The following is a 26082-nucleotide window of genomic DNA, read 5'->3' as shown; positions in this document are numbered from 1 at the left end:
GTTTAGAGGTAATTAAAAAGAACAAGGCTGCACTGCTCTCCTAGTCGTTCCTCTGTACTTTGCTGCATTTTTATTATCAGGCTTTTAACCTTCATGCTACACTTCCTCTTTTGTTTTGTTTCAAGAAAAACACACCTGGCCAAAGATACATTTGGCTTTACAACGTATTATTACCAAAAAATAAACAACTACTTGATCAGCTTTTCCTATAAAAACAAGAAACCCAATGTGAACATAGCAAATGACCCACTGAACAGCTGACTGTAATGGAGAAGGAAGGGTTCCTTTGTTCCTTGAAGGGAAGTCTTTCACAGGTTCAGCTGCATTTCTTCTATGAAAATGAGTTTTCAGTTGACTCGCAGAGGACGTTCGGGTCTTAGTCAGAGCTGGTTCCCACACTTTTGTCCTCCAGCTCTCAGAAACACAACAGAGGAACCAGGAAACAGAAAGAGGAGCAGTAGGTTACACAGTCCTGGAATGTGCGCGCGCTCCCGAGCTCTCCGTCGAACTCACTTGCTGCGCGCGCGCGCTCCGCTCTCGTGCACTCGCAGCAGGTCTGGAAGAGACACAGGGAAACGCGGCTGGAGCGGGGAATGATGGCGGAGAGACAGAAGACCCAACAACTTCTTTAAAAGAAAAAAAAAGACAGTAAAACCAGGTTCTTGTGCAAGTTTTTTTTTTACCCGAGACGATGAAACGGACAGGTGAGAAGAAGCCGCCGACGTAGTTTACTGACGCGAGACTGATATAATATTCAGTCGTTGAAAAGCGACAATGAAGTGTGTGTGTGTTTGTGTACTGAGAGACACAACGTTCAGGCGTGTGTGTGACTGTTGGCCTCAGAAAGTTGAACTTTGTTTTGTCATTTGTGTCTAATGGCCTCGGAAACTTTCAACCCGTTGATTATGGGGGAGTAGATGAATGCTAGCGTCGATGTTGTTCGCTTTGATTTGGACGCGTTAGCTCTGGATCGCGGCTAAGTGCAAAGAAAACGAGCAAAGTTAGTTGCTAGCCAGCCGTTAGGCTTTCAAATGAACGCTTGGGGTTGTTTTCGTTTTAGTTTTTTTCAAACGTGCAAACAAGCTAGTTTTGTTTCGGGAATCGTGAATAAACCGACAAGCTGGTGCGTCGCTTTGAAACTTTTCCCCACTTTGTTTTCAGTTAAGCCGGCGACGGTGCTCCAGAAAACCTCCGCCTGACCCACTGCACCGCTGCCGCGAAGCCACCCGTAGGTTCCCCATCAACCTGCGCGCTCTGCCTTTAAAACCATTGGATTATTGTGCTACGGCTAATCAATAAGAAACATGATAAAAGCGGAAACTAAAGGGGAGAGGACCCTAAGGAGTGCATCCCCTCACAGAAACTCCTACAAGTCTGACTTCCACGCCATTAAATGCTCCTTTGATGGACTAAAGCCAGAGGGACCCTCCAAAACCCTTGCAAATGGATCTACGGACACCCGGGAGGAGTCCAGGGGGAGACCTTTTGGCACCAGGGTGAACAAGATAAAAAACATTTTCCTACAAATGGACGGTCAGCTTCAGGAGGCCCAGGAGGGGAAGCCAACCCTTAAGTCAGATGTTCCCCAGGCCTCCCCACCAAAGATGCCGTTTCCTGTTGTCACTCAAAGGGTTAGCTTCAACAGCGCTTCAAGCCCCGAGTCGCACAGTGCTGATAAAACATCCAAAGGAGAAGATGCGGAGATCGACAAGGTGGCTTTGGCAGAAAAGTTCTCCGTGACCAGGAAGCTGTTTGAAAGGGGCACCAAAGAGCCGCCTGCAGCCGAAAAGCAGACTCCAAGCAGGGTGGTAAACCGTTTATCCCTCGGAAGCTCCTCTGATGATGGGAAAAGTGGAAGGAGAACTTCAGGATCCATAGAAACTCCTAGTAAATCTGAGCAAACTGTTGCATCACCCCTTAAAAGTCCTTCAGAGGATGCAGCTGATGATGCAAAAAAGCATTTGTCCAAAACACAGTTAAATGTAGGGCCTATATCAATGCGCTTGGAAAACCATGCAGCTGAAAACGCAGATGGTGGGAAAGGAGGATTGTTGTCTTCTAAACACAGTACCACTGAACGCACGCAGCCGGCTTCTGTGATGGAAGCCTCAGAATTCTCATCTATGATGTCCAGTAAAAGCAAGGACAGTAAATCTGCTTCTTTGGGGTCGAGCGTTGTGTTGAAATCCACAGTCCATGGTAGCAGCCCAACATCTAAATCTGATTCTTTGTCAACTGATGCCACTCACAAACCCCACTCAGCAGAGGAAATTGCCACAACCACCCACGGCAACAAGCTCTCTTCTGTCAATGGCTTAAGTCGGACATCTGTTGGTGGGGATGGAGGCAAATCACATAGCACCCCCCCAAGGGATGGGAAACAGCCTTTTCCAACAGCTGATGGCCCGCAGAACGCCAGCAGGGACAAAACCCCCGAAAGAGCCCAAAGGGATGATGATGTAACGCTTAGCCCCAGAGGGGACAAAGCAACCAGCCAGACGTCGTCACCGAGCTCCAAAGGCCCCGGCACGGTCCGGGCTGAGCTGGTCGTGGTGCAGAATGAATCCTCGGAAAGTGAAGAGAACGAGGAGGCAAATAATGATGATGACGTGTTTGAAGAGGAGAAAGAGCAACAACAGGACGACGACGTCAGAAGGAGCTTTACGCCAGAAAAAGTGAAGCTCGACACAGTTAACCAAGTCACTTCGCTGGAGGGAATTAAAAAAACACAAAGGGCAACTGATGTGGTTGACGAGGCTTTAGTTCTGAAAGAAAAGAGAAGAGAAGACAGTTTGGCTGTGAGTCAGGATGATGAAGATGAGACATTAGAGGAGCAGGAGGACCTACAAAGTCATGGACGAGCTTCTCCTATAGTCTGCGGCATTGAGAATGCAGCATTCATGGACGACAAGGACGTAGAACAGATGCTGAGGGAAGAAGAGGAGGACTATGAAGATGAGGAAGATCAAATGTATAAGGAGGATGAGTACTGCTATGAGGCCCCTGGTTTGTCAGAAGAAGATGAGCCTCCCTCTAAGAGAAAAATTCAGTTCTCCACGGATCCCATTCTGGTAAGTGTTTTGTTTACATCTAAAGATTTGATGCACTGCTCAAAAATCTTCAGTACCTTTTATTAAAAACCACAGTCTGGCTGTTAGACTGACTCAGCAGTTGGTGTCTGACCTGGGTGTTCCCTGCAGACTCAAAACAAATCAGTGGAAGAGAAGAGTACCTGCTTTGTCTGGTGTGTTCACGTCAAAGCTGCCGGAGTGCATCATCCTATGAGATTGGCTACAGCTTCAAAAAAGAAAACAAACTAAGAACTACTGTTTGTTTAATTTTGATGAAAGAGGAAGTGGGTTGTTAAACCGCCTCTCTTATCTCGGCATAGATGATAAGTTTGGTTGTGGTTGTTTTTGTTGGGCTAAAACATTGACCTGTTTTAAATCCTTTTTTTGGTGTGTTTCTGTTTTTGTTTTCTTGTTAAAGACACAAGTAAAACCTCATGTTTTTGTAAAATGCATCTGTGCATGCTCACTCATCCAATCAAAAGCAGGATGGAGTCAGCAGCTCAAAAAAATGCATTCGTCTGCTTTCATGAGCATTTCTATGGATCCGATTTTTCTATTATATATGACCTGTTCCTGCCATGCAGGCACTTATTTTGAATGTTTGTTGTGGTATATTTGTGATACAAGTGAAAGCCCCTCAGTGTTTCCTATTTCCTCTGTGAGTGTGTTATTTATGAAGTTAGGGAATCCCTCCATGTTCAGCCGCCTGTTCTGTCCGCTTTGGGGAATCGCAGAACAAACATTACAGCTGTGTAGGCAATTAAAAGTAGCTTAAATAGGTCCAGAGTCAGTCTCATGGATGCTACATAACCCAAATGTCAACAGTCAAGCTAAATTGCAAATTCTATTAAAGTTGACAGTTTTCTGGTTGATTTCTAAAACACTTAAATGTTTTTTGTAAGAATTCTTTTCTTCACTTTTAACTTTTGCCTGTAGGGGCTATAAAGAATTTGTAGAGCCGATCCTGGCAACTTGTAGGCGAAGGCAGGGGACACCCTGGACTGTTCGCCAGTCTGTCGCAGGGCCACAATCACACACCCAATCACTCTCACACCTATGGACAGTTTAGAGTTGCCAATTGACCTATGAAGCATGTTTTTGGACAGAGGAAGCCGGAGACCCCGGAGAGAACCCACGCATGCCACGGGGAGAACATGCAATCTCCACACAGAAAGGTCCCCTGTTGATGTTCTGTTTCAGATCCCCTAGCCGGGACTTGAACCAGGGGCCTTCTTGCTGTGAGGCAAGAGTGCTATCCCTCATATTGACAGTGACAAACCAAACTATTTGTGATCAAAGAAATTTTGATGCATTTAAAAAAAAGAAAGATTAAAGCCGAAAGAGAGAAAGAAGAATAGTTTCAGTGAAAGGGGTAAGGGTGAAAGGACAAGTCATATTTTCCACTATTGATTTTCTACACTTACCATATCTTATTTAGCTAGAAAATAACAGAACAAATCACTCCCGTGCATTCCGCACAGTTTGCGACCTGCTCGCTGTTTATACAGACTTTTAAAATGAGTTATCTGAGGGTGTGGATTCCCATCCTAGTCATGGGGGGGGTCCTGGGAGAGGGGACCAGAAGCTGGCCTGGAGTGGAGGGGACACAAACAAAAGTTAAGCTTCGACAAAAATAGTCCCAACTGTACAGTTGTATATTAAAATAGGGTCCTAAACTCTGGATTTGTTCACAACTCCCAGTGAAAGACTTTCTGCGTTGTTGATAGTCTGATTAGATATATGTGCCAAATTTGAAGTCATGTTTGTCCAAAATTATACTGTTTGTCAGCTAACATTTCTATTTCTAGTTGCACCTACAAATGCCTGATTTTCCACAGGCAACTAACCTGCCCTGGTACTGAAATTAAATGGGCTTGTGCTGGAACTGACAAGGAGACAGGAAGTGCGTTGTGCTGCCTGCTCACAACAGGATTGGGTTCCTAAGTAACCCAAGAATCCTCGACAGAGAACTCCTGTGTGGAAGAAAGGTCTTCTTTGTGTAGCAGAGGATAAATTGGCTCTAAACACGCATCAGCCTTGTCTGGGATGAAAAGAGAAATTTGGATAAGAAGGGATTCAAGGCAAATATTTAATGCTTACTGCAGACAAATACACTTAATGGGCCTGGCACTTGAACTGTTCCATGTTATACTTGCACAGGATTTAACCATGTAAAGTTAAATTTATTGACAAAGATTTTTTTAACTTTCAGGGCATTTCGAGAGAAAAAACTACTGGAATCTTTAAAATACATAGACAAGTCTGATTTGTGTCAATTTGAGTCTTTTTGTGTGTGGATGCATGTAGATCCTGCAGTTTCACTGTACTTACTGATTGTGGTGCAAAATAAGTATTACACGTAGCAAAGTTGTAATTTCCCTTTAAACATTAAATTAAATCTATTAATAGGAATAATGTATTGACCTGTATCTGTAACAAAACATGTCATACTTTGATCTTTTTTTTTATTATATTTGAGTGTTGCACCATTTTATAACACAATGTAGTTTTAAGAGTAATTTAATCATTCTTGATCACGGCTGTTGGTCTGTTCATTTGCTTGGTTGTGTGAAAACCGCATCGTCATTACCGAAGCATTTATCTTGGAAGTCTGAGGCTGTGTTGAGTCATACCATGTGACATGCAAGAACATTTTGAATGTTGGAGTCGACCATTACCACTAAAGCTTAAGATCTGCACCTGTTGCCCCGCACTGCCTTCAGCCAAAGGAAGAGCGCTTTTTAATTAAGAGGCTGCGTTGTCCCTTTTTGAGCACACAGGGCGTGGTCAGAGACGGTTTGGATTCTTCTAACCAACCTTTTGGTGCTCACACTGTACACATTAGGCCAGCTGTTTGCCTTGTCCTGTAAATGTTTTTTTCCTTCGTCCCCACAGTAAAGAGTTAAGTTATTTTACAATCTTGTTTGTTAAAAATTTGCAAAAGAAAAAGTTTAAATGTCACCAAAGAATTCAGACAACCTAAACCAGTTTTTTTTGTTTGTTTGTGTCATGTAGCAAGCTTCATAAAGATGGAACATGTTTTGTGACAAACAGTTTATCATCTCTTGTCAGCCTTGCACCAATGTGAATTCAGACTTTTCAAGTTTATGTCACCTTGAGCCTTGATTTAAGGGCAAATAATTAATTTTGATTAATTTAGTCTTTGGAAGTCGAGGGCCTTTTTGGGAATAAATAATTAGTTGTTCAACAGTTTTGAGTTTTACAGAAAACAAATTACTGGTACTTATACAGTTGTACAAAAAAAGCGTATTTGGTTACAGTACTGGCCCTTACAGATAAATCACCCTTTTATTATATGTGTTTATCTTGCTAAAATTTAAACATTTTAATTTGTCTGACTTGGCCCAACCCACATTTAACAAAAACAAAAAATAAAAAGAAACGCTGTTATGAAGACGCCTGTGGGTGATTAAAACAAGGCAGAATGCTGTTGTGGCCTGTCCAAGGCTGTTTATTAAACCGCTTGAAATGGAATGAGTGTTGAGATTTTTGTAATTCTTTGCTTAAACATTCAAATATTCTTTTTAAATAAAGGATTAAAGTTATAATGTGTTAGAATTCGTAGCTGGTTTTACATGAAAAAGAAAGCATTTGTAGGCCACTGATTAAAAAAAAAAAAAAAAAAAAAAAACCAGTCCAACCAGTTTGTGCTCTTCCTTTCCTGGTTCGGGTCATGAATCACCACAGGGATGTTTAGGGCAAATTTGAATACCGTTGTATTGGTCATCCATTATACTTTGTTGGAGCTGGAGCACATGGTGTCAAAAAGTCAAAATATAGTATAGTTTGTTGGACTGAAGGCTGAGCTTTCCATGTGACTGGATGCCATTTAAAACTTGGACAGGTTTATTCAGCAGTCCTAGCTCTAACCTGCTGCTGCTCTGTTTTACAGATTCAGGTAAAAAAGAGAACCTTTGAACTTTGAGGTTTGTTTTGGCAACTGTTTTCAATTAAAAGTTGTCAGTTTGTTCATAACACTGCTAGATTTGATTTTGGATCGATACAGATGCATAGTTTTAAATATGAAGTACCGAAGTCAACATTAATTCTAAAGTAAGAAAAGAAAGGCCAACAGGAAGTACACTGTGTTCACTGTTGTGTCTACTCAAATTCTAAAATCTGAATTTGCTTTCATTTCTTCTCCAGCTCAGTCTTTACAGCATGCATGATTTGTTGCCTTTTTGTAGTTCTGTTTAGATTACAATTACCTCTTTCCAGCGATCAGCCCATACTTTTTTACACTGACCTTTTTTTTTTTTTCGTTTGCTTTTCCATACAGATGCTGACTCATTTCCCACACTGGTATTCTGTTATATTGAGGGGAATGAGGGAGGGGTGGAAAGTGTTTTCATTTTGGGTGTGGGGACATGTACATCTGTGCATTTAAAGCTCACATGCGGTACAGAAAAGATCATCAAAGTTGGAGAAGATGGATAGCAAGCCCACACATCTTGCTCGTGGGTTGTTTTGGGGAAGAAATGGAAATGTGATAAAAGCATTGGAACCTACTGGATCCAGATTAGAGCTTGAGAATTGATAAAGTTAAAAAGAGAACTTTTGATTATTATTTTTTTAATATGTGACTCTGTAATGGACTAGCGACCTGTACAGAGTATACCCTGCCTTTGCCCAACTATTTCTGGGATAGGCTCCAGCAATCCTGTGGCCCTGAAAGTGATTTAGCCTATTTGTAAAATGAATGGCTGGATGGATTTTTTTAATGAGTTTAAAATACAATTAGTAAAGATTTTTTTAGTCTGCTAAAGAGTTTGTGTTCCTTTGAGCCAAATGATGTTATTGATAAGAAATGTTAACAACAAAGATGATTAGAATATGGCTCAGAAACCGTTCAAAGTAAAACACGTAGTTTGGTGTTAAAGTCTGTACAATCAAGCCATTATTAGCTACTTATTAGAACATCAGTTGTTTATTTTACTGTCTTTCATTTCAGAGTAAAACAGTGGATATTTTTTTTTTTTTAAAGGGAGGATATTGACATTTTTGATAAGTTTAAAAGTCCTTAAAGTTCCAAAACGGAAGATGAAATAATTGAAGTGATTCACTTTGAAACCAAAGTTTAAGAGACTTGCTTGCAATGTTGTGATTTTTATCTTTCCTTATAAACACTTGGCAACAAAGATGACAATTACAGACAATGTTATTCCTGTGGTTTACTTCAGAGTGGTCTTTGGCTCATCAGCACCGTGGAATCAAACTTATTCTGCTTTTGGGTTCAGTTCTTGTTAAGGAACTGACTATGTGCTCTGTTTTCAATGTCAGCATCTGTGCTGTGCAAAGAAGAGAGGAAGACTTGGAGAGAGAGGCATTTTTCTATAGCTGTCTTCAGGTCTTGACTTGTTGCAGAAATATCTATGATTACATCATGTAACCTTACAGTACATGCCTCAAATTAGTCTAGGAAAAACACTGGATTTGGCTGCTATTATAGTTTGCATGGAATGAGAATTGCATTTTGACACCTTGATGTATTGTTTAGCTTAGCATACTTAAAAGATGACCGTTTTAAGTCAACAAAAACCACGTTTTCTCCAATCAAAGTAAGGATCTTGTTTTATGTATCATAAAATAAAGTTAAAGTTGTTTACTAGTTGTTGAAAATGTCAGTGGAAAATGTTTTCCTCACATGTAACCAGTCTAAGGGAGCAAGGAACGGCTTTGGAAACTATTTTGAGATGGATGCCATTGTATTAAGTTGACATAATACTGTTAGCTTTTGAATTTACCACCTAGGATATCAAATGTATCTCAAAAAACTTTTATTTTTTCACAGATACGTTTAAATTGAGCAAACAGCAAATATGTTTGTATAGGTTTAATTTTAGTCAATGAAGAAATAGCAAACAATATGCTTTCATTGCAGTCTATTATCTGCTTACGTGGATTTCAAACAGAGCTTTTTCTTCTCCCATCTTGCATGTGTTTTTCTTCATCTTGAAATAATGCAGGGCATCGGTGACCTCTGCAAAAGCTACGGTTTCTTTATATTAGATAAAAGCTTCACAAAGTGTAGCTGTCTTGTTATCTTCTATATTCCTATTTTTCTCGTTCTATTAATCATCCTTCCTATTTTTATTTTAAAAATTCAAGGAAAACAGTTTTTTTCTATAGATGTTGGTCAGTCAAAGCTTTTAGTACTCTCTTAGACGCCCATTGGAGGAAAATGAATCAGAATCAACTTTAAATTGATTCACTCAGCAGCAGTTTTATGATGCACTTTTTGGCATTAGACGGGTCATTTTGACCCCATACAGATTAAAGACTACTAATGGCACAGCAGGGGGCTTATAGTGGCGACCCTCTGTTAGGTTGACTTCTCTAATCAGGCTTTAGCCTCTGCTGATGTCTTCTAAACTCTAATCTTCTTGCTCATCTATATTATTCTTCCTCATCTTAGGATGTGATGAGCACCTATCATGTTTTAGTAGAGGAGTATTTTGCTATTACAAAGATTACATTGAATTCTGCAAGTCTTGAAACTGTAAACTGGCAATATTATGTTATGAGTTTAGTTACAGATGCATGTTTTAGAAATATTAATAGGATTTTATGTTGAGTATAGCTGCTTCTTCAACCTCAACAATTTAAGGGTTTGTCTGTAAATAAGAGGACAGAATTTTATTCTTCTGAAACATTTATTCTATAAGTAATTTACACTATTTTTAACTTATGTTTACATGTGAATATGACAGAATTTGAAAAAAAAACAAGCATCTAAAGCTTTACAGCTGATGATCCTTGAGTAAGTGATGAGCTTACTTTCTTGTCATTTGTATTATTTATATACTAATAAACTTTTACAACATGCAAACGTGAAAATGAGTTTGTGTTGCATGTTTTGCATTCAAAAGGTAACATCAAATTTAGTAACTAGCAATGTCATTTTTGAATAAGGAATTAAAACAATAATTGCTACAAATGGCCAAGAAGCCTGCAAAGAGGCCCTTATGGTGCTAATGTAATAGTACATTTATCAGTGGATTACTTCTTTTAAACAATAGGATTTTACTCCTTCCGTTCTCCAATTTATTGCTTTTTAGATTTTAATGTTGTCCCAGCAAATATGACGGTTGTTGCAAACAAAAAAGCAAAGATGCAAGAAAGCAGTTTCATTTTTCTCTCTCCTCATTCTGCTAACTCAAAGCTGCTCTTCACGCATATTTCTCTGCTCGAAATGCAGTCCTCGTCATCAGACGGATTTTTGTGATTTAGGAGGCAGAGATAGTCTGGTATTTAATCTCTGGTATTCAGGGTAAACAACACAAGGTGTTTCATGTTCTAACAAATGGACTTTGTGGGGGGCTACATTAAAATGATGGAGTTTTTCCTTTTTCTTAATCTATGTCTTTATGAGCAAAAATAGAAAATGGTTTGTCACCTCCAAGCTTTCTCCAGATGTGTCCTACTTCCCACATGGTTCAGGACTTTCTTACTGCAGATGTCTGTTTTTTTTATATCAAGCAAAAAGATGAGCTTAATACATGTTGGAAATTTCTCCTTTGCTGCTGTATTAAACATTAGATCTGTGGGGTAAAAAATATATCGAGGTGTTAATGCTTTATGAATGAGAGGTTCAATTGTGTTTGTGTTTCAAGTTATCAAGTTACAAAATCATTATATTCCTGAGACAAAACTGATTGCTTTTCACTCATCAGCAGAAAAATGAGGAGTTTCTGTGGGAAATTTACTCCTGTGCTCTTTTGGACAAATACAGATCTTCAGCACCTTCTCCAATGAAGACTATGATCGGCGCAATGATGACGTTGATCCAGTTGCAGCATCTGCAGAGTATGAGCTGGAAAAGAGAGTGGAGAAGATGGATGTGTTTCCTGTGGAAATTCAGAAAGGTAGGTGGTAGACAAACATTTTAGTGATCTAACTTCAGTAGAACTGCTCTCTTAGGTGTTCAGACATATTGTTTCCCAGAAAAAGTCATCTCATTGGGCATAAATCAGATCTTTGCACCATGAAATATTAAAAATGTTTTCCCATCTTGCTTCAAAACTATTCCATTTTGATAGATGACAATTAAACTCTAGTTTTTAGTTGAGTGGTTTAAAAGTGGGATAGAGAAAAGGAATCCACTAAAACGGCTGCTTGAAGGTGGCATTGCACATGTTGTGAGTTCAACAATATCTTTTCTCTGTCAGCCGACGCAATATTTCTATTATTTACACCACAGCCTTAAGATTTGACTTACTGACTTTCTGCGACTCATATTAAAATGTGGTCGGTAAAGGTTACCATGGTGATCGGGTCAAGTAAAAAAAAAAACAGTAAAGCTCTTTAGTAGCATGGGGTATTAAATCCACCACTGAGCTCAAAAATATGGCTTATTAGGCATGATCCCCCAGACAGAAGGGACAGATCTGGAGCTTTGACTGTGCTTAAAACTGCTGGGCTCCATATAAAAGCAAAAATGTGTATTTTGTGTCTGACTGGTAGAATTTCTGTGAGTTCAAATTCTGTTTTAAACAGTTTTTTTAATAGCTTGAAACGTAAAAACATGAAGTACCAGATCTCCTTTGTATTTAGTGTTGTAGGAATTCCTTCTTTTGAATGAGTCACCACTGCATTCTTGCACTCAGGTTCTGATAATGTAATATACAATGGCCTCATTCTCACATTCAATCTTCAGTCTTACACTTGGTTTACATTTTGTATGAAATGTCTCTATTTCTAATCCTTAGATAACCACAATGTATGAAATACTACAAAATATAAGTTCCGTCTTCCCCTTCCCCACTTTTTCTGTTTTCAGGAGACAATGGCCTTGGCATTAGTATCATTGGAATGGGAGTTGGAGCTGATCAGGGTCTGGAAAAGCTTGGCATTTTTGTGAAAACTATAACCCAGAATGGAGCTGCTGAGAAAGATGGACGGTAAGTTTGAACTTTTAATTTTATTTACGTGTACACAACTCTAGCATCATATTTTAGAGCAACCCTTAAATGTTCTTCCAAGTACCTAAAGTATATCAAACACATAAAATGTACTGGGTTGTAATTTTGAAATTGGCTTTTGAAAACTACTAATTATAGTAGAAATGTTTTAATAACTCTTAACTTGGAGAAAACAGTCTTTTTGTACTACACGAAATCTGTTGTATTTGTCTTCTGTTCATTTGTGTGCATAACTCCTCAACTCCCCATGATAAAATCTTGAAAAACGTGTTTGTATCTGTAGAATCCAGGTGAATGACCAGATAGTGGAAGTGGATGGTGTCAGTCTGGTAGGAGTCACCCAGCTGTTTGCTGCAACTGTCTTAAAGAACACCAAAGGCACTGTCAGGTCAGTTTAACTCTTAAACAATGTTTTTATGGTAAATTTATTGTTGATAAATATGGTCTTTTAAATTAAAAAATGGTTTACAGATTTATTAAGGTATTTATTTTTCTGAGCAGATATTTAGACTTTATTTAGATGTTAGATATTTAGATGTAACAAGTGCTCTAATGTATTTATAAAAAATTAAAAAAAAACAGCTTCCTGATTGGTCGAGAGAAGCCAGGAACTCAAAGTGAGGTGGCCCGCCTCATAAGCGAAACCCTGGAGCAGGAGAGAACCCAGCAGCAGCACCAGAACCTGGATGACCCATATGAGCACTCCACCGAGGAGGTTAGTTCACCTATGACATAACTGTGTTTCAAGCAATGGTTGTGGCACTGTTTTATTATTTTAAACAGAAGATTTCCACTTCCATCACTCGAAAAGAATCGGATATCAAAATCTCCAGTTCAAGAGGTTCAAGTGTAGTTTTCATAATTATAGAATATTGTGAGGTGACTCTGCAGTTGTCCTAGCCCCCTCCCAGTTCTATCCCACTCGGCTGAACCAGGAAATGAGCAGCTGGCTGTGAGTAAGCCATGTGTCACCGCTCTGCCCTGTTGGAATATGTTCTTTCAGCTGCCATCTGTCTGCCAGAGTTGTGAAATGTTTGCTTTTTTCAGAGTTCGAGCCACCACAGACTTGAACTTTTGCAACAGAGAGAGACTGCGCAAAATAAATAGGATTAGCAGGAGCAGAACCCAAACAGTTATCAGTGCAGAAATGGACTCTGTGGACTTAGAATACAGGTTCTTCGCTTTAATTGTATTTAGTCTCATGAACTTGTCATAGTTTTCTGGAGTCCAGCCTACTGCTGTTAGCTAAAAACGTATTGATTCCAAAATTCCCGCCAGTCTTTGGTGAACAGTAGGCGTGTTATTGACACACTGCGGAGCGTGTTCCTGGACATTGGGTGGTTTTCAGATGACATGCATCCAGTGCAAAAATTTTTCCAGGAGGAGCGATATGACGAGGAGGAGGACGTGATAGAAGAAAGGATTTTGGGATCCAATTTTTCTCCAGGGCGGAATGTGGAGGTTTTTGAGCTCCCTGAGTCAGAGGCCATGTTCATGCCAACCAACATGGACGGCTCTCAGATGTCTTTCAGATTCAAAGAGGTATCCCAGTCTGTTAATTGGTCTTTTATCATTCAGGGTAACGTAATTAACAGAGTTAACCAATTTTTATTTGTTTTTGATTCTTTTCTGCAGCTGCAACTTAAACACAGCATTGCAATGGATGACATTAATCAGCTAAAATTAAAGGTATGGCAATAATGTATCAGTGAAAACTGATATGTATAGTAGTCATCATTGTCTCATTTATGACTTATTTTTAAGTCTCAAAGTTCTTTTTTCAATACAATGTTTGTGATAGAAAATGAAGTTAAAATCAACGCACAGGCTGTGTGACAGCATATTGTCATGCCTCTGAAGCAACATTCCACCTTCTCTGTAGGTGCATGAACTGGAGGAGGAGAAATCTTTGTGGGGGACCAGGGTGTCTGCCCTGGAGCAGAAGATTGACGACAGTAACGACAAGATCCAAAAGCTGGAGAGCTACTGGCTGGAGGCCCAGGCTGTGTGTAAGAGCGTAAACGGACAGCTAGCTGAGACCCAAGCGCAGTATGAGACTTTGGACAAGAAGTACAACAAAGCTAAGAAACTTCTGAAGGACTATCAGCAAAAGTGAGTCTGAAGTTGTTTTGTTCAGGTTGGTTTATTTGAAGAGAAAATGAAAAAGCAGCTGTTGAGTAAAAATGGAAAATGAGACGCTTGAAATCACAGATTTTATGTTTATTTTGTTTATTCTGTTTGGAAGTTATCTGAACCAAACTGGATTTTATTAAAAGTAACAAGTGTGAGCTAAAGTTTACATGATAGTAACATGATTTTGCTCTTTAGGGCAACTGGACTCTATTGCTGTCTATACGCCAAAGCGAAAATATCTCATTTTCAATATTTATTTTATAATTAAAGTTGTGATATGTTTTGCAGGTTTTGTTGATTAATGCCACAAGGTCATTTTCAAGTTCTCAGTAGATTGCTTTCCCTCTGTGTTTTGATTTTGGGCGGGTCAGTTTTGGTCAAAGTGTGTTGTTTGGCCTGAGGTTTAAAGGATTTCTTGCTAGATCCTCCTGAGTTTCCTGGACACATGGGATATACAGAGCCGGTGTTGAGCTGCAAAAAGCCCTCCCTTGGGAGAGCGCTGCATCTTTACTGTCAATGACATCATGGCAAGAATCCAAAACGTATGTTTTTAGGCTGTTTTGTTATGATTTCATTAAAAAATGAATCACCTGGAGGCAGAATTAGGAAAAAAAGTGCATTTTCTGTCAATCTGGCTCCATTAAGTAAATCTGTCCTTTTCTTTTCTCAGCCAGTTTTAGTTTGAGTTTAGAGCTAGATGACATTAAAGATGTGTTCATACTATTTATAATTTATTTGAATTTCATTCTCTTAAACTGGTTCAGACTACGGGTGACTGGCTGACTGACACCCCTCTCCTCATAGGGGGTTCAGGGGAGCTTTTTAGCAGTGCTAAAGAGAAGAAAGAACTCATTTGTGATAGAAAAAAAACACTTCAATGACCAAATGCCAAAAGCAGAGAGCAGAGACAGATTAGAAATCAGCCATTAGATCTTTTCCTTGTTGGTTCCTTCTGAACGTTTACCGTAAATTCCGGGTTATAAAGCGCACCCGATTACAAGCCGCACCCACCTATTTTAACGTGCTCAAATGTTTTTGTACATACACAAGCCGCATCAGTATACAAGCCGCTGCCTCGACAAAGCGCGTCCTGACTACCAGAGTGTGCATGGCTCATTACCACACTGTGGGCAGGTACTGGCCTTGTCTCAAGCTCATGTATCTAATTACACCCACTTCTGAAACAGCATGCACCTCTATTCTGTTCACAAATTCCTCAGTTATGGTTTTTTTTATTTGATTTTTTTTTTATTTTTTTTAACTTATTGACAAACTAGGTATCATACATAAAATTACTAACAGTAACCATATAATCAACATTACATCCCTCAGTTATGATGAGGAAATTTACATCCGCGATCCCCCATTTCCCATGAGTCTTAGGGGCTAAAGGCGGGGCCAACGCCCGGCTCGCCACACTGTTGTTCGTGTTTAAGAATGAGCAAGGAGCAGCAGTGCATGGAGGGGTGAAAAGGAACAGCTCTCCTTCCACTTGTGTCGCGGCAGCATTATGGTACTAACGGGGCTGGTTAAAAAACATCAGTAAAATAGCGCGCGCCTCAGCGCGGCGCGTTCGTCAGAAGCTTCCTTTCACAACAAACACTTGTTGCTCCCCGGACGCCTCTGCGCTCCGCGCTCGCCAAGCGGGCTCCTTGTCTCCCCTTCCTATCCGAAAAGCTCACATGGTGGCTGTGAGCTTTTCAATGCAAAATTCCGCTCAGTCAGAAACCGTAAAAACGACCAAATGGATTTGTGTTTCCAGTCGTGTCCCGACAAAATAAAGGCTGATGTTATTCACACATATTTACGTGCAGCCAGCCGAGTCACTATGACTCAGAGGTAAATACACTTCTGAGCATGCGCTGTTCTCTCCGTCACGCAGCTGACCGGCATTTCCATTTACTGATGGGGGATTTTTTCACGCTGCTTTTAATGATTGCTTTTAACTTGAAAGCTTTATCATATTGTAGCGGCGATCAAGTGCACGTTGGGTCTAATGGCACCAAAGGATTCTGGGATGCGGCCGGGCATGCGTGTTTCTTTTTGTTGAACCATGACTGAAGTGTCTAAGACCTGAAGTGACCTCCATGCTGTTTGGCTGCTTAGAGGTGTGTTAAAAAAAAAATGACTTGTGCTTGGTGGTGGATGGCGCATACAAAACCATTCACCGAGCCCGAATGTTCGTACATGGCGGCCGCCAATCAAATCCATAAATTAGCCGCGTCACAGAATAAGCCGCAGGGCTGTGAGCGCAGGAAAAAAAGTAGCGGCTTGTAGTCCGGAAATTACGGGTAGGTATTATTTCTGCTCAGAACTCTTACAGTTCTCATTACGCCTTGGTTCTGTGTGTTTTAGGAGACAAATGACGTACTGATCAGTGTGAGGGGGGTTTCCTGCACAGCCAAATATTCAGATTCTTTTTATCTGTGCAGTCCCTGTCGAGTCAATCGTTGTCCTTTGCAATATCCTTAGTGAATCATTCAAATTCAAATTCAACTTTATTTATATAGCGCTTTTCATGCTTCATAGCATCTCAAAGTGCTTACCAAAGGAAAAAATAAAAAAAAATAAAAAATAAAACAAATAAGATAAAAAAATATATATTTTAGTTAAAATAATAAACAAAGTAAAAAGAATGTAATAATAATAAAAATAAAAATAAATGCAAATAATAATAAAATAAATGAATTAATAAAAACACACAAAAACCCAACACATACACATCCCTCCTTTAAAATAAAAACAAATAAAATTAGCTGTTAAAATTTTATAAAATCAAATAAAAACATGTGGACAAGTAAAAACTATGTAAAAGCTTTACTAAAAAGATGTGTCTTAAGTTTTTTCTTAAAAACCTCCACAGTGGCTGAAGCCCTCACGTCCTCAGGCAGGCTGTTCCACAGGCGAGGTCCACAGTGTTGAAAAGATCATATGTATGTGTTCACTACATTGATGTGATGAGTAGATTCTTCCACCTTCTGGGTTTCCAATCACGCCTAGCTGTCATCCGTGTACCACGGTGTTGGTGCAGCTTCATTGAAGGATGGCGCTATTGGGCATACTGATGATCCCACGGCACAGATGTGTTTTTGCCTCTAGAATTTCTCCTAAAATTGGAAATAGGTGGTGCTCAGGTAGATGTCAAGCAGATAACAAATGTGTTCTGATGTCAGCTTGGTTGTTTCGAGCAGGACTGGGTTTTGTTCCAGTCTTGTCCTTTCCGTTTGTGTGGCCGTCATGGTGGGGAATTCAGGTGAAAAAGTTGACTAGGTCCTGGGTGTTGATGGTTTATTTTTTTCTTTGTGCGTTTTCTTGTTTTAAAGAGGCCCGCCTTTTTGTGATTCTCTTCTAATGGAACATTTTTTGTTTCTTCCAAAGAGAGATAGACTTTGTGAAGAAAGAAGAGGAGCTGAAAAAGGTTCTAGAGGAAAAAGACAGGTGGTATAAAGAGCAGCTGGAGAACCTACAGAACAGAGTAAGATAATAATAGAGTTTGCATGCATGCAAATTTGCAAAAGAAACTGAATGTATGCTGATTTGTTCTTTCTTTTTTTTTTCTTGTTCCTCCCAGATTCCTGTCCTAGAGGACAGAGAGGCTCCAGGTGTGGAAGGTCAGAGTGGTGAGGATTCTGCTACAGAGGAGAGACGAAGCAGCCAAGACTCGGTTACAAACACTCAGTCTACTGATTCGCTGCTTGGTACAGTAAAAATACTCAACTGCATTTTTTATGTAAATGTATCACTTTGTTTGGAGGGTTCTAGCAATCCTGTCTATAATATTTTTAGAAGAATTCTAAAAATTCAGCTTTTTAAAAGGCAGCTGAAATCTGTTACATTTTTGTCTACACAATCAAAACTAAGAAACTGTAACACTTTTTGTTCAGTTATTCTAAACAGTAGCAAGACTGACTTTAAAAAAGCAGACAAAGATGTTTCCAGTCCAACATACTTATCTTTTATTATCATATAATGATAGGAAATGATAAGAAATGGTTTGAAAGAAGATTATTGTTTTTGGAGGATTTTTTTGTTTATAGATTTCCCATCTAATCCAGCTGCATCAGTCTCTATTTTAATACGAGAAAAGTAAACATTATTGTAATTATGTCACGCCAGTCTAATGTCTGAACATTTTAGATATCAGATGTAACATGTTTTCCATTTTAAGTGAGCCATCATCAAAGCATTATGGTAGGCAGGTGCTGAGTAAAAAAATTGAAAAGAATTTCTTATCAGTTGATTTTTACCACAGCTGGTTCCACATTTGGCTTTAATTATGAAAAAATGTTAATTATTTTGATATTGCTTCCTGAGATTGCTTGCTTGAAGTGTTGTTAGACTTTTGCTTTAATCTATTAATAACCGTCACTATAAAGTGGCAAAGTAATTCAGTTTTTTTTTGCTTTACTTGTCATCTTCTCCTGGGGTCCTTGGAGCCCACGAGGAAAAAAACTACATTAAACGCACACCTAGCATGGATTTAAAGATTATTTAGCCATGTTGTGTCTGCATACCTGAATCTAATCACTAATGATCGTTTTACAAACTTCTAAGCACTAAGAATTGAACTATTTTAGATTAGCAGGCACACTCTGGGCAATTAAAGTATATTCTTTATGGAAATTAGTGTTGCAGTTTTGGAGCTGACCACAATAAATCTTTTTATTTTTTTATCTATTTATATTTACAAAGATAAAAACTGTCCTGCAGCTTCTGTCCACTACTCGTGCCCTTGTGGCTGTATAGTTGACATGTTAGTTTGAGGCTTAAGGACTCCTCTGGGCTGCCCACTAATTGCCAGGTTGATGGGTTGGTCCTCCACTCTTCCACATCTTGAGAAATCCATGGGAAAAAATGGTTAATGCCGATGTTGACCTTGTATCTGCAGCTGTGTGTCAGTGCTTGAGTTTGAACTGTAAACATGCGTGTCTGCTGTGGGAGAACATTTTGAAATGAAAGATAAAAGTTTTACATGAAGGATGCCCCTTTCAGACAGAGTATTACCAGCTGCTGTTCACACATTGACCTCACAGCTTTAGATTCTGAGCATTGTGGACATACTTTTAATGTTTACGCTACATCATAGCTTGTGAAAGAAAAAGTCTTTTAAGGTTCACCTTAACTTTCTATGCTACAGCACGTTATACGGTCCAAACATTCAGGGCAAAGGGCTTCAGCTCATGCTTAGTGTCTCTGACTAGCTCTTCAGCTCTATAATCCTGAATAACCTGTTCAGACTTAAATGCTGCCCTGATTAATCAACATGACAGATGTTAAAGAGCCAAAGTCCCTGGAATCAAACAATGTATTGAAAAAAATAGGCTTAAAATAAAGATAAATGCATCCTGTTTAAAGCTACCATTTGTTTCATATAAAGAGAAGAAAATAAAGGAATGAAAGGATTGTTTTCCATCTCAATTTATGAACGCGTCACCTGTCAGTCAAATGTTTTACCTTAGACACTTTTTAAAAGTCCTCTCTTTTAGATCATTCCTGAAGAGTAAGGATTGTTATCCATTAACTAGAAGTACTTATTTCCTGCGTACTGTTATCAGTCTCTGACAAAAATGGGAAGGAATGTTGTCTCATTCTGCTGCTGTAACTTGAGGTTTATAGGTAGATCCGTGCGCAGCTGCTGTAACAATCGCACTCAAGTCTGGACTTTGACTCAAATGTTGCAACACAATCATTCTTTTCTTTTTTACCAATGCTGTTAAACATTCACAGATTTTTGAATATTGTCCTCCAGTTACCTAATTTCCCAAACTCTGGATGTTGGACTGAAATATTTTTTACTATGGTGGCCAGGTTGTGTAGATTCCTGTTCTCAGATGTGTGTGATTTGGGAAAGGTTTGCTGTGCGTTTGGCATGACCAAATATCTTGTTTCTTTTACCCTTCATCGCATGCATTAATTGCTAGTGTCCAGGCGGGGGAGCCGCATCCTTGTGGCCATGGCATTAACTCGTTTGGCTTTTATTTCTGTAGAACAAGAATGGATCGAGTCCATCCCCGAAACCAAGCGCCTGGACACCAGCGTACACAGAGCCAAAGGCCAGTTGGCTCAGATGGCTAAGCGTCAGCCTCCATCCCGGAGCAAACTGAAGGAAAGCTTTGCTGTGGCTTCATCCTACTCTCAGGTGAGCCAAGAAATCTCAGCATTAATGCAATTTGAGATTCCTCCCACCTAAGACTTATGACAATGTGGTAGCCTAGAAATAAAGCGCTTGCAAGATCACTGATTTTTAATAAGGTGTCTAAATAAAAAACAAATCTGTGTATTACAGGAAAATTCAAATTTGCCGCACAAAAAAGACAAACTTCCACTTTTATAAATAGCTTTCGTCTTCTCTTCCTTGTATTGTCCTTTAAAATAACAAGCTTGGTCCCTGCAGGAAACGGAAGAGGAGGACAAGCAGGAGGAGCTGGATTCCTCCAGCAGTCGGAGGTCCACTGGGGAGAACCTGCTTCTCCCAGTTAGCGCCTGTTATCCTGGGAGTGGACGGAAAGATGATCCGAACATCAGCACTGACGCAGTCAGGAGTAACGTGGAGCTCTCCAGCAGCCCGTCTTTGTCCCCATCACAGGGAGAAAGTCCTGAAAGCAGCAGCCCCTCTTTGTCCCCTCCCAAACACGCATCCTCACCCCAGTCCCCCACCAGCTTCATCCGCAAGAAGAGGGAGTCCAAAGGCAAGACAAAGGAGCCGAAAGGTTTGTGATGTCCAGGGTTGATCCTCACAGGAACCAACCCTTCTCAAGAATGATTTTGACTCTGATTACAGAAGACTTTGGTGAAACTTCTCAAGGAGGAAAACCCAAACGGCGATTTCCAGATTTTGGGCAAGTATCTGAACCCATCACCTTAAATCAAAGTTTTTGTTTCATTTTCTAACCTAAATGTTTCTGATCACGCAAGCAGGGGCCTCCGCAAGTCAGGTGGAAAAGGAAAGAAACACGACAAAGAGGCTTTCAGAGCGTCTTTGGACAGCAGGTTTTTATTTTAACAACTTTGATATTAATACATATGAAGGGCCTATCATCACGTTTGTTCCTCTAGATTTGTAGCTTTCATTGCCAGTTCTCAACACACATTTAACGTTCCTATTTCTGGAATGATCAGGGGGTCTGCAGAGTTACTGGAGGAATCTGGAGGAAACTTGTCTCCTGCAGAATCAATGACCGCCATTCCTACATGCATACCCTTCTCCTGGTTCGGAGACAGAGAGAAGGATAAAGACAGAGAAGGTCCGTCCTCCAGCAGCAGCTGCAGCCTGCCGTACACCGCGAGCGAGCCCAGCGGCGAGCAGAACCATGAACGCAGAAACAAGGTACAAGAATCTTCACTGATATTATGTTTTGTGTGTTCATCCTTTAACAAAGTATGGAGGACATCTGTTTCTTCTCCAGATGAGATTGATATCCAACAAAAATGAGTCAATTCTGATTTTAAAAGGCCAGAGTCATCAGAGTCATCAGTTCCCACACCGGCTTTCCAAATGAGCCTCACTTTGTAACATTTTCTATAACAACTTCAGTCAAACCGATAGTTAGGGGTTACTTTTCCAAGATCAGAACTATGTTTTCAGTAATGATAATTACTGAAAATGCTTAGGGCAGCACTTGGATATAATTATTAAAACTTAAATTTAAGTCCTTAGTCATTCACAGAAATTCTGTGTCATGTTAGAAGCTACATTTGCATTTTTTTAAATTCTTTTTTTTAAAGAAAAATCTTGAAAAAATTCTGGACACATTTACAAAAGCTGAGTTCCTTTCATTCATCTCTAGTGTTTTGTCTTCATCCACCATTTCTTTTTTTCTTCATTTAATGCTCCGTTAGATCTTGAATGTCTTATTTATTTGAGAAAATATAATGTTATTCCTTTGTATGAGAAGTCTGCAGTGTTTAAGCTGTGCACCGATCTGCTAAACTGCACACTGTGAGGAGAGGGTCCAGCTTTGTATGAGTGTGCACACCGGGTTCTTGTCATGTGGGAAAAACCCTTTAAATGTGGCAGCTCAGCTCAAGATTTAAGTGCTTCTTTATGACCAGTTTCTCTCCCCAAAACTCAGACTTTAGAAGAGGAATATTTCTTCCAGTTGATGTTAATCTGCTGTGCGTGAATAAGGTCTACTAAAAGCACAAAATGTGAACTTAAAAAAAACAACCCATGTCATTTAAGAGGAGGAACATTATTTCTGGCTCTTTTTGTCTCATATATTCTTTTTGGCGGCAATAGTTCAGGGTTTTTGATGCAGACTAACACATTCAAATGTAAATATCTTGCGTACAAGATTTTTGCTCATTTTTTTCTATTTCTACCAGCCTCTTCTGCTCTGAAGTTGCACAGGATTCTCTGTAATTCAGTGTTTCTGCTTCTGTGTTGAATAATTGTGTTTTTCCTCAGTGCATTTCTCATGTTTCCTTTAAACAGACAAATCTCTCCTGGTCTTCTTTATTCAGTCGCTCGTTAGATTTGGTACAGTATACACGTTTTTCTCCCTCTGATTTTTTTAGAAAGACCTTCGAATGTAACTAACAAACATAGTTCCAGATTTTCTAACATTTGACACACCCCAATAAATTCCCTCATGCTTTCTTTTGTAGTGAGTATGTGGTAGTGTTTGAAGATTTAGTTGTGTCTAAACTGTGCTTTTAATTCCAAGCTGAGGTTTTGATTAACCCGTTTTTTTTTAACACATTCAAGCTTAATCAAAAAAAACTGTAACATGCAGGCGTCGAAAAGGCCTTTTTGCCGAAAGCAGACTTTAAATCGGCTCTCAGCTGCTGCAGACCCTTGGCTTTACCAATGAGTGTTTTGAGAAATGTAATAATAGTGTGGATGCGGCTTACGCTACACGTCGGGCATGTGAGACGCTGGTTTAACTTTTGACACGCACTCAATTGTCACAGGTTTTGTGTGTATATCCCAAAAACAGGCACAGAAACCAGCGAAGACATTCTGAATTCGGAAACTGGAGACATGCATTTATGTGCGTTGACATGAACTTTTCATTGACAGTGGTCGCTGGAACGCACGTTTTCCAAGGCCAGTGTGAACGTAGCATCAAACGTGAAAGATAAAAGCAGCCATATCGTGGATTTTTTCACTTAATGTTAATTTTAGAGAAACAGATGAAGAAAACAGAGACTGCAGTTCAGATCATTGTGGCTCGGTATCTGTTCCTTCTTCACTGACTTATTGAGCGTTTTCAGGGTTTGACATCAATGTAGATCTTTCCATAATCTCCATGTTGTCTCTTCTTAATTATAAATGCGACCTCAGACCTTAGTTTATCAGTGTCGTTTAGTTTTCCTTCTTTAGATATTTTGTCCAGTTAGTTGTAGTTTAGAGGATGGTTGTGGTTTTGGGGATGGATCAGTCGCACCGTAGATTCTTTTTTTCCGCTTCATATCACTTGTTTTGGATCAAAGTCAACCACTCCTAATGAATAGCAGACAACCGTTTCCATAGAAACGTGTCTCCTCCTAACCCTCACATCATTTGTTTGTTTGCTTTCGATAAAAAAACAGAAATCGTACTGTTTGCCTCTGTGTTTCTTTAGTAAATGCGTTCCTTGTTTCCACTTGTTCCAGAGTTTGTCAGTGGTAGATGATTCTAACCCTGCCAGCCACAGTTCAGACATCTCTGGGTTAGTTGCTGAACCCAGTCTGTCTGGGCGCTCACACACTTTAATCTTCTCTTCCAGCGAGGTGAGTGCTCTCCTTGTTGCTCAGTTACAAAAGCCGTGTGGGACGCCTTGATGGGCCTGAAAGGGGACATTCTCAAGCATGCTCTTTGAGCCGGCCTCCCTTTCATTGCACAGATTAAACCATGAATGGAGACAGAATATGAGCGCTGCATGTGTGTCTTCAAACTTGGCATTTGTTTAGTGTTGCAATAAGTCTTTAGTGTTGTCGGCTGGGATGTTGATTGTATTTTGCTTCCGAACAGATTTTGCAGCTTTGCTCCTCGTTTTGTTTTGTAGTTTTGTTGGTGTTTTTGGTGATTGCACGCTAGTTCTCACTTTTCCTTCTTTGGGTGATGTACATCAGCAGAAATTTGACTTCTATGCGCTGTATTTGGCTTTAATATTTTAAAATGCTCTGTCTGCAGACACTATTTTTTTACATTATTTTAGATAATGCTTTTCTGTGAGCAACAAGAGTGGATCCGAAATGTATTTGTTCTTTGTAGACTTTGGAGGATGAGCCAGCAGCTGCGGGTAAAGACTATCAATGGCACAACCGTCCGGTCAGCGAGTGGACCAATCAGCAGGTCTGCCACTGGTTGATGGGCATGAACATGGACCAGTACACGGCAGAATTCACTGCTAAAGCCGTGGATGGCCAACAGCTCCTGCTGTTGGACAGTGACAAGTTAAAGGTAAACCTAAATCCAAGGGTTGAATAGAAAGTAAACGGTGTTTTGCTCTTTACCGCCACCTGGTGGCTGAAACATATATGTGGATTCTGATTCACGTTTTTTATGTTTTTCCAACTTTAGGCTCTTGGTGTTTCCAATCAAAGTGATCGCTCAACTATCAAAAAGAAACTGAAAGAACTGAAAAAAGCCCAGGAGAAGATGGAAAAACAGCGAGAGAAGAGAGAGAAGGAGAGTCGGCGTAGCGGGAAGCTGCCCGTCCCTTCTGACTCTGTCTGCTGAGGTATCCCACTCAGAACTCTGAATAAAGGGATCTGAGGAAGTCACACAGAAACATTCTTTTCTGGAACTGAATGATGGGGCGTTTGTGTCAGGAGGTCCCTGCACCTCAAACTTGTCAGCCTGAACCTTACTGCTAGGACTGATGGGATGCTAAGCTCCGCCCCCACTAATGAGTTTACCGGGTTTATGGTGATTCAAAATTACCAGTTGGAATTTGGGCATCTGTCAGACCTGAAACCATCAGTCCTGAACATACAGATGCTGTTATTTATGTTCATGTTGTCCCTTTCTGTTTTATTTTTCTCCCAAAATCAGCGGCAATTTGAAACAGAAGTCATGAAAGGTTTGGTTTGTGACCAAAAATCCAGATTCCATCTTTTTATACCACTGAAACGGCAAAGACACTATGATTTTTTTTTTTTTTAATTCTGATGTCATGTTCTTTAAATTCACATCCACAATGATCTTTGTTTTTTTAATCATTTAATATTTTCGCTGAACACCTGATTCCATGTTTGGCGCTCTGCTAGAACATGTAAAGTTCAGATAAAAGCACTATATTTGTCTTTTAAGCTTCAACGGGCAGCAAGGTTTTAAATGTATAAATACGTTGTCTACATGTGCCTGTTAACTGCATATCTGTTTTTTTCCTTCCTTTTTTTTACTCAAATTCCAATATTTGTTTTATATTATTCAAATGTTTCTACTAAGTAGAATAGCAGAAAAAAATGATTTAGCAGAAAAGAAGCAAACAGATGAGTCTGTTTTGTGCAGAAAATAACATTAAATCACAACAAAAAAAACTGTTTTCTGACTTCTGACAGTCAGAAAACCGTTTTTGGCACCTGCAGCATCAATAAACTCACTTTTTATTATCTTTTGTGTTTGTTTTTTGAATGTAGGTAATAAGATTGACATAATTAACCCATACACTATTTCATTCATTTCCATTTCTTCATAGTCTTCAGTTGTAAACGTTTGATGGGTTTTAGTTAATTTATCCTCTTTACTAAGGATTCAAATATTTTATATGAAAAAGAGAAAATAATTGCTAATGAATACTTCAAGCCTTTATTCCCAGCATTGATTGTGTGAACTTCTATCACGCACACACTCACTTCACCATCAGCACAGAAAATGCAGACCGTCCCAAACACACGTCCTCATCTGCTGTTTCAGCACTCCTCATTCTCCAAAGGATCTTTAAAATATTTACATGAAACACTTCATTTCCACTGTGCTGAATGGAAATGGTAAACTTATCATAGAG

At 39.6% G+C, this 26082-nt stretch overlaps 1 protein-coding gene across 6 annotated transcripts; it reads left to right on the top strand.

Moving 5' to 3' along the window:
* Positions 1-569: 569 nt before the first annotated feature.
* Positions 570-25689, top strand: LOC101160368 (neurabin-1). 6 transcript variants are annotated; one of them, XM_011489781.3, is made up of 20 exons: positions 570-704; positions 1162-3071; positions 10825-10957; positions 11872-11992; positions 12297-12401; positions 12596-12728; positions 13394-13555; positions 13649-13702; positions 13896-14125; positions 17525-17621; positions 17718-17844; positions 20134-20285; positions 20541-20856; positions 20928-20985; positions 21062-21136; positions 21266-21473; positions 22581-22625; positions 23744-23860; positions 24345-24533; positions 24654-25689. In XM_011489781.3, the coding sequence occupies exons 2-20, from the start codon at positions 1305-1307 to the stop codon at positions 24810-24812; spliced, it is 4248 nt and encodes a 1415-aa protein (XP_011488083.2). In that variant the 5' UTR covers positions 570-704; positions 1162-1304; the 3' UTR covers positions 24813-25689. The 6 variants fall into 6 exon arrangements, with proteins under 6 accessions (XP_011488083.2, XP_011488084.2, XP_011488086.2 ...); XM_011489782.3 differs by having other exon boundaries at positions 21065-21136; positions 24654-24833; XM_011489784.3 differs by lacking the exon at positions 22581-22625 and having other exon boundaries at positions 21065-21136; positions 24654-24833.
* The last annotated feature ends 393 nt before the right edge of the window (positions 25690-26082 follow it).

The sequence above is a fragment of the Oryzias latipes genome, chromosome 21 (genome assembly GCF_002234675.1).
Source record: "Oryzias latipes chromosome 21, ASM223467v1".
NCBI lineage: Eukaryota > Metazoa > Chordata > Actinopteri > Beloniformes > Adrianichthyidae > Oryzias > Oryzias latipes.
Note: the sequence above shows the minus strand (reverse complement) of the source record. Positions and strands in the feature narration are given on the sequence as shown.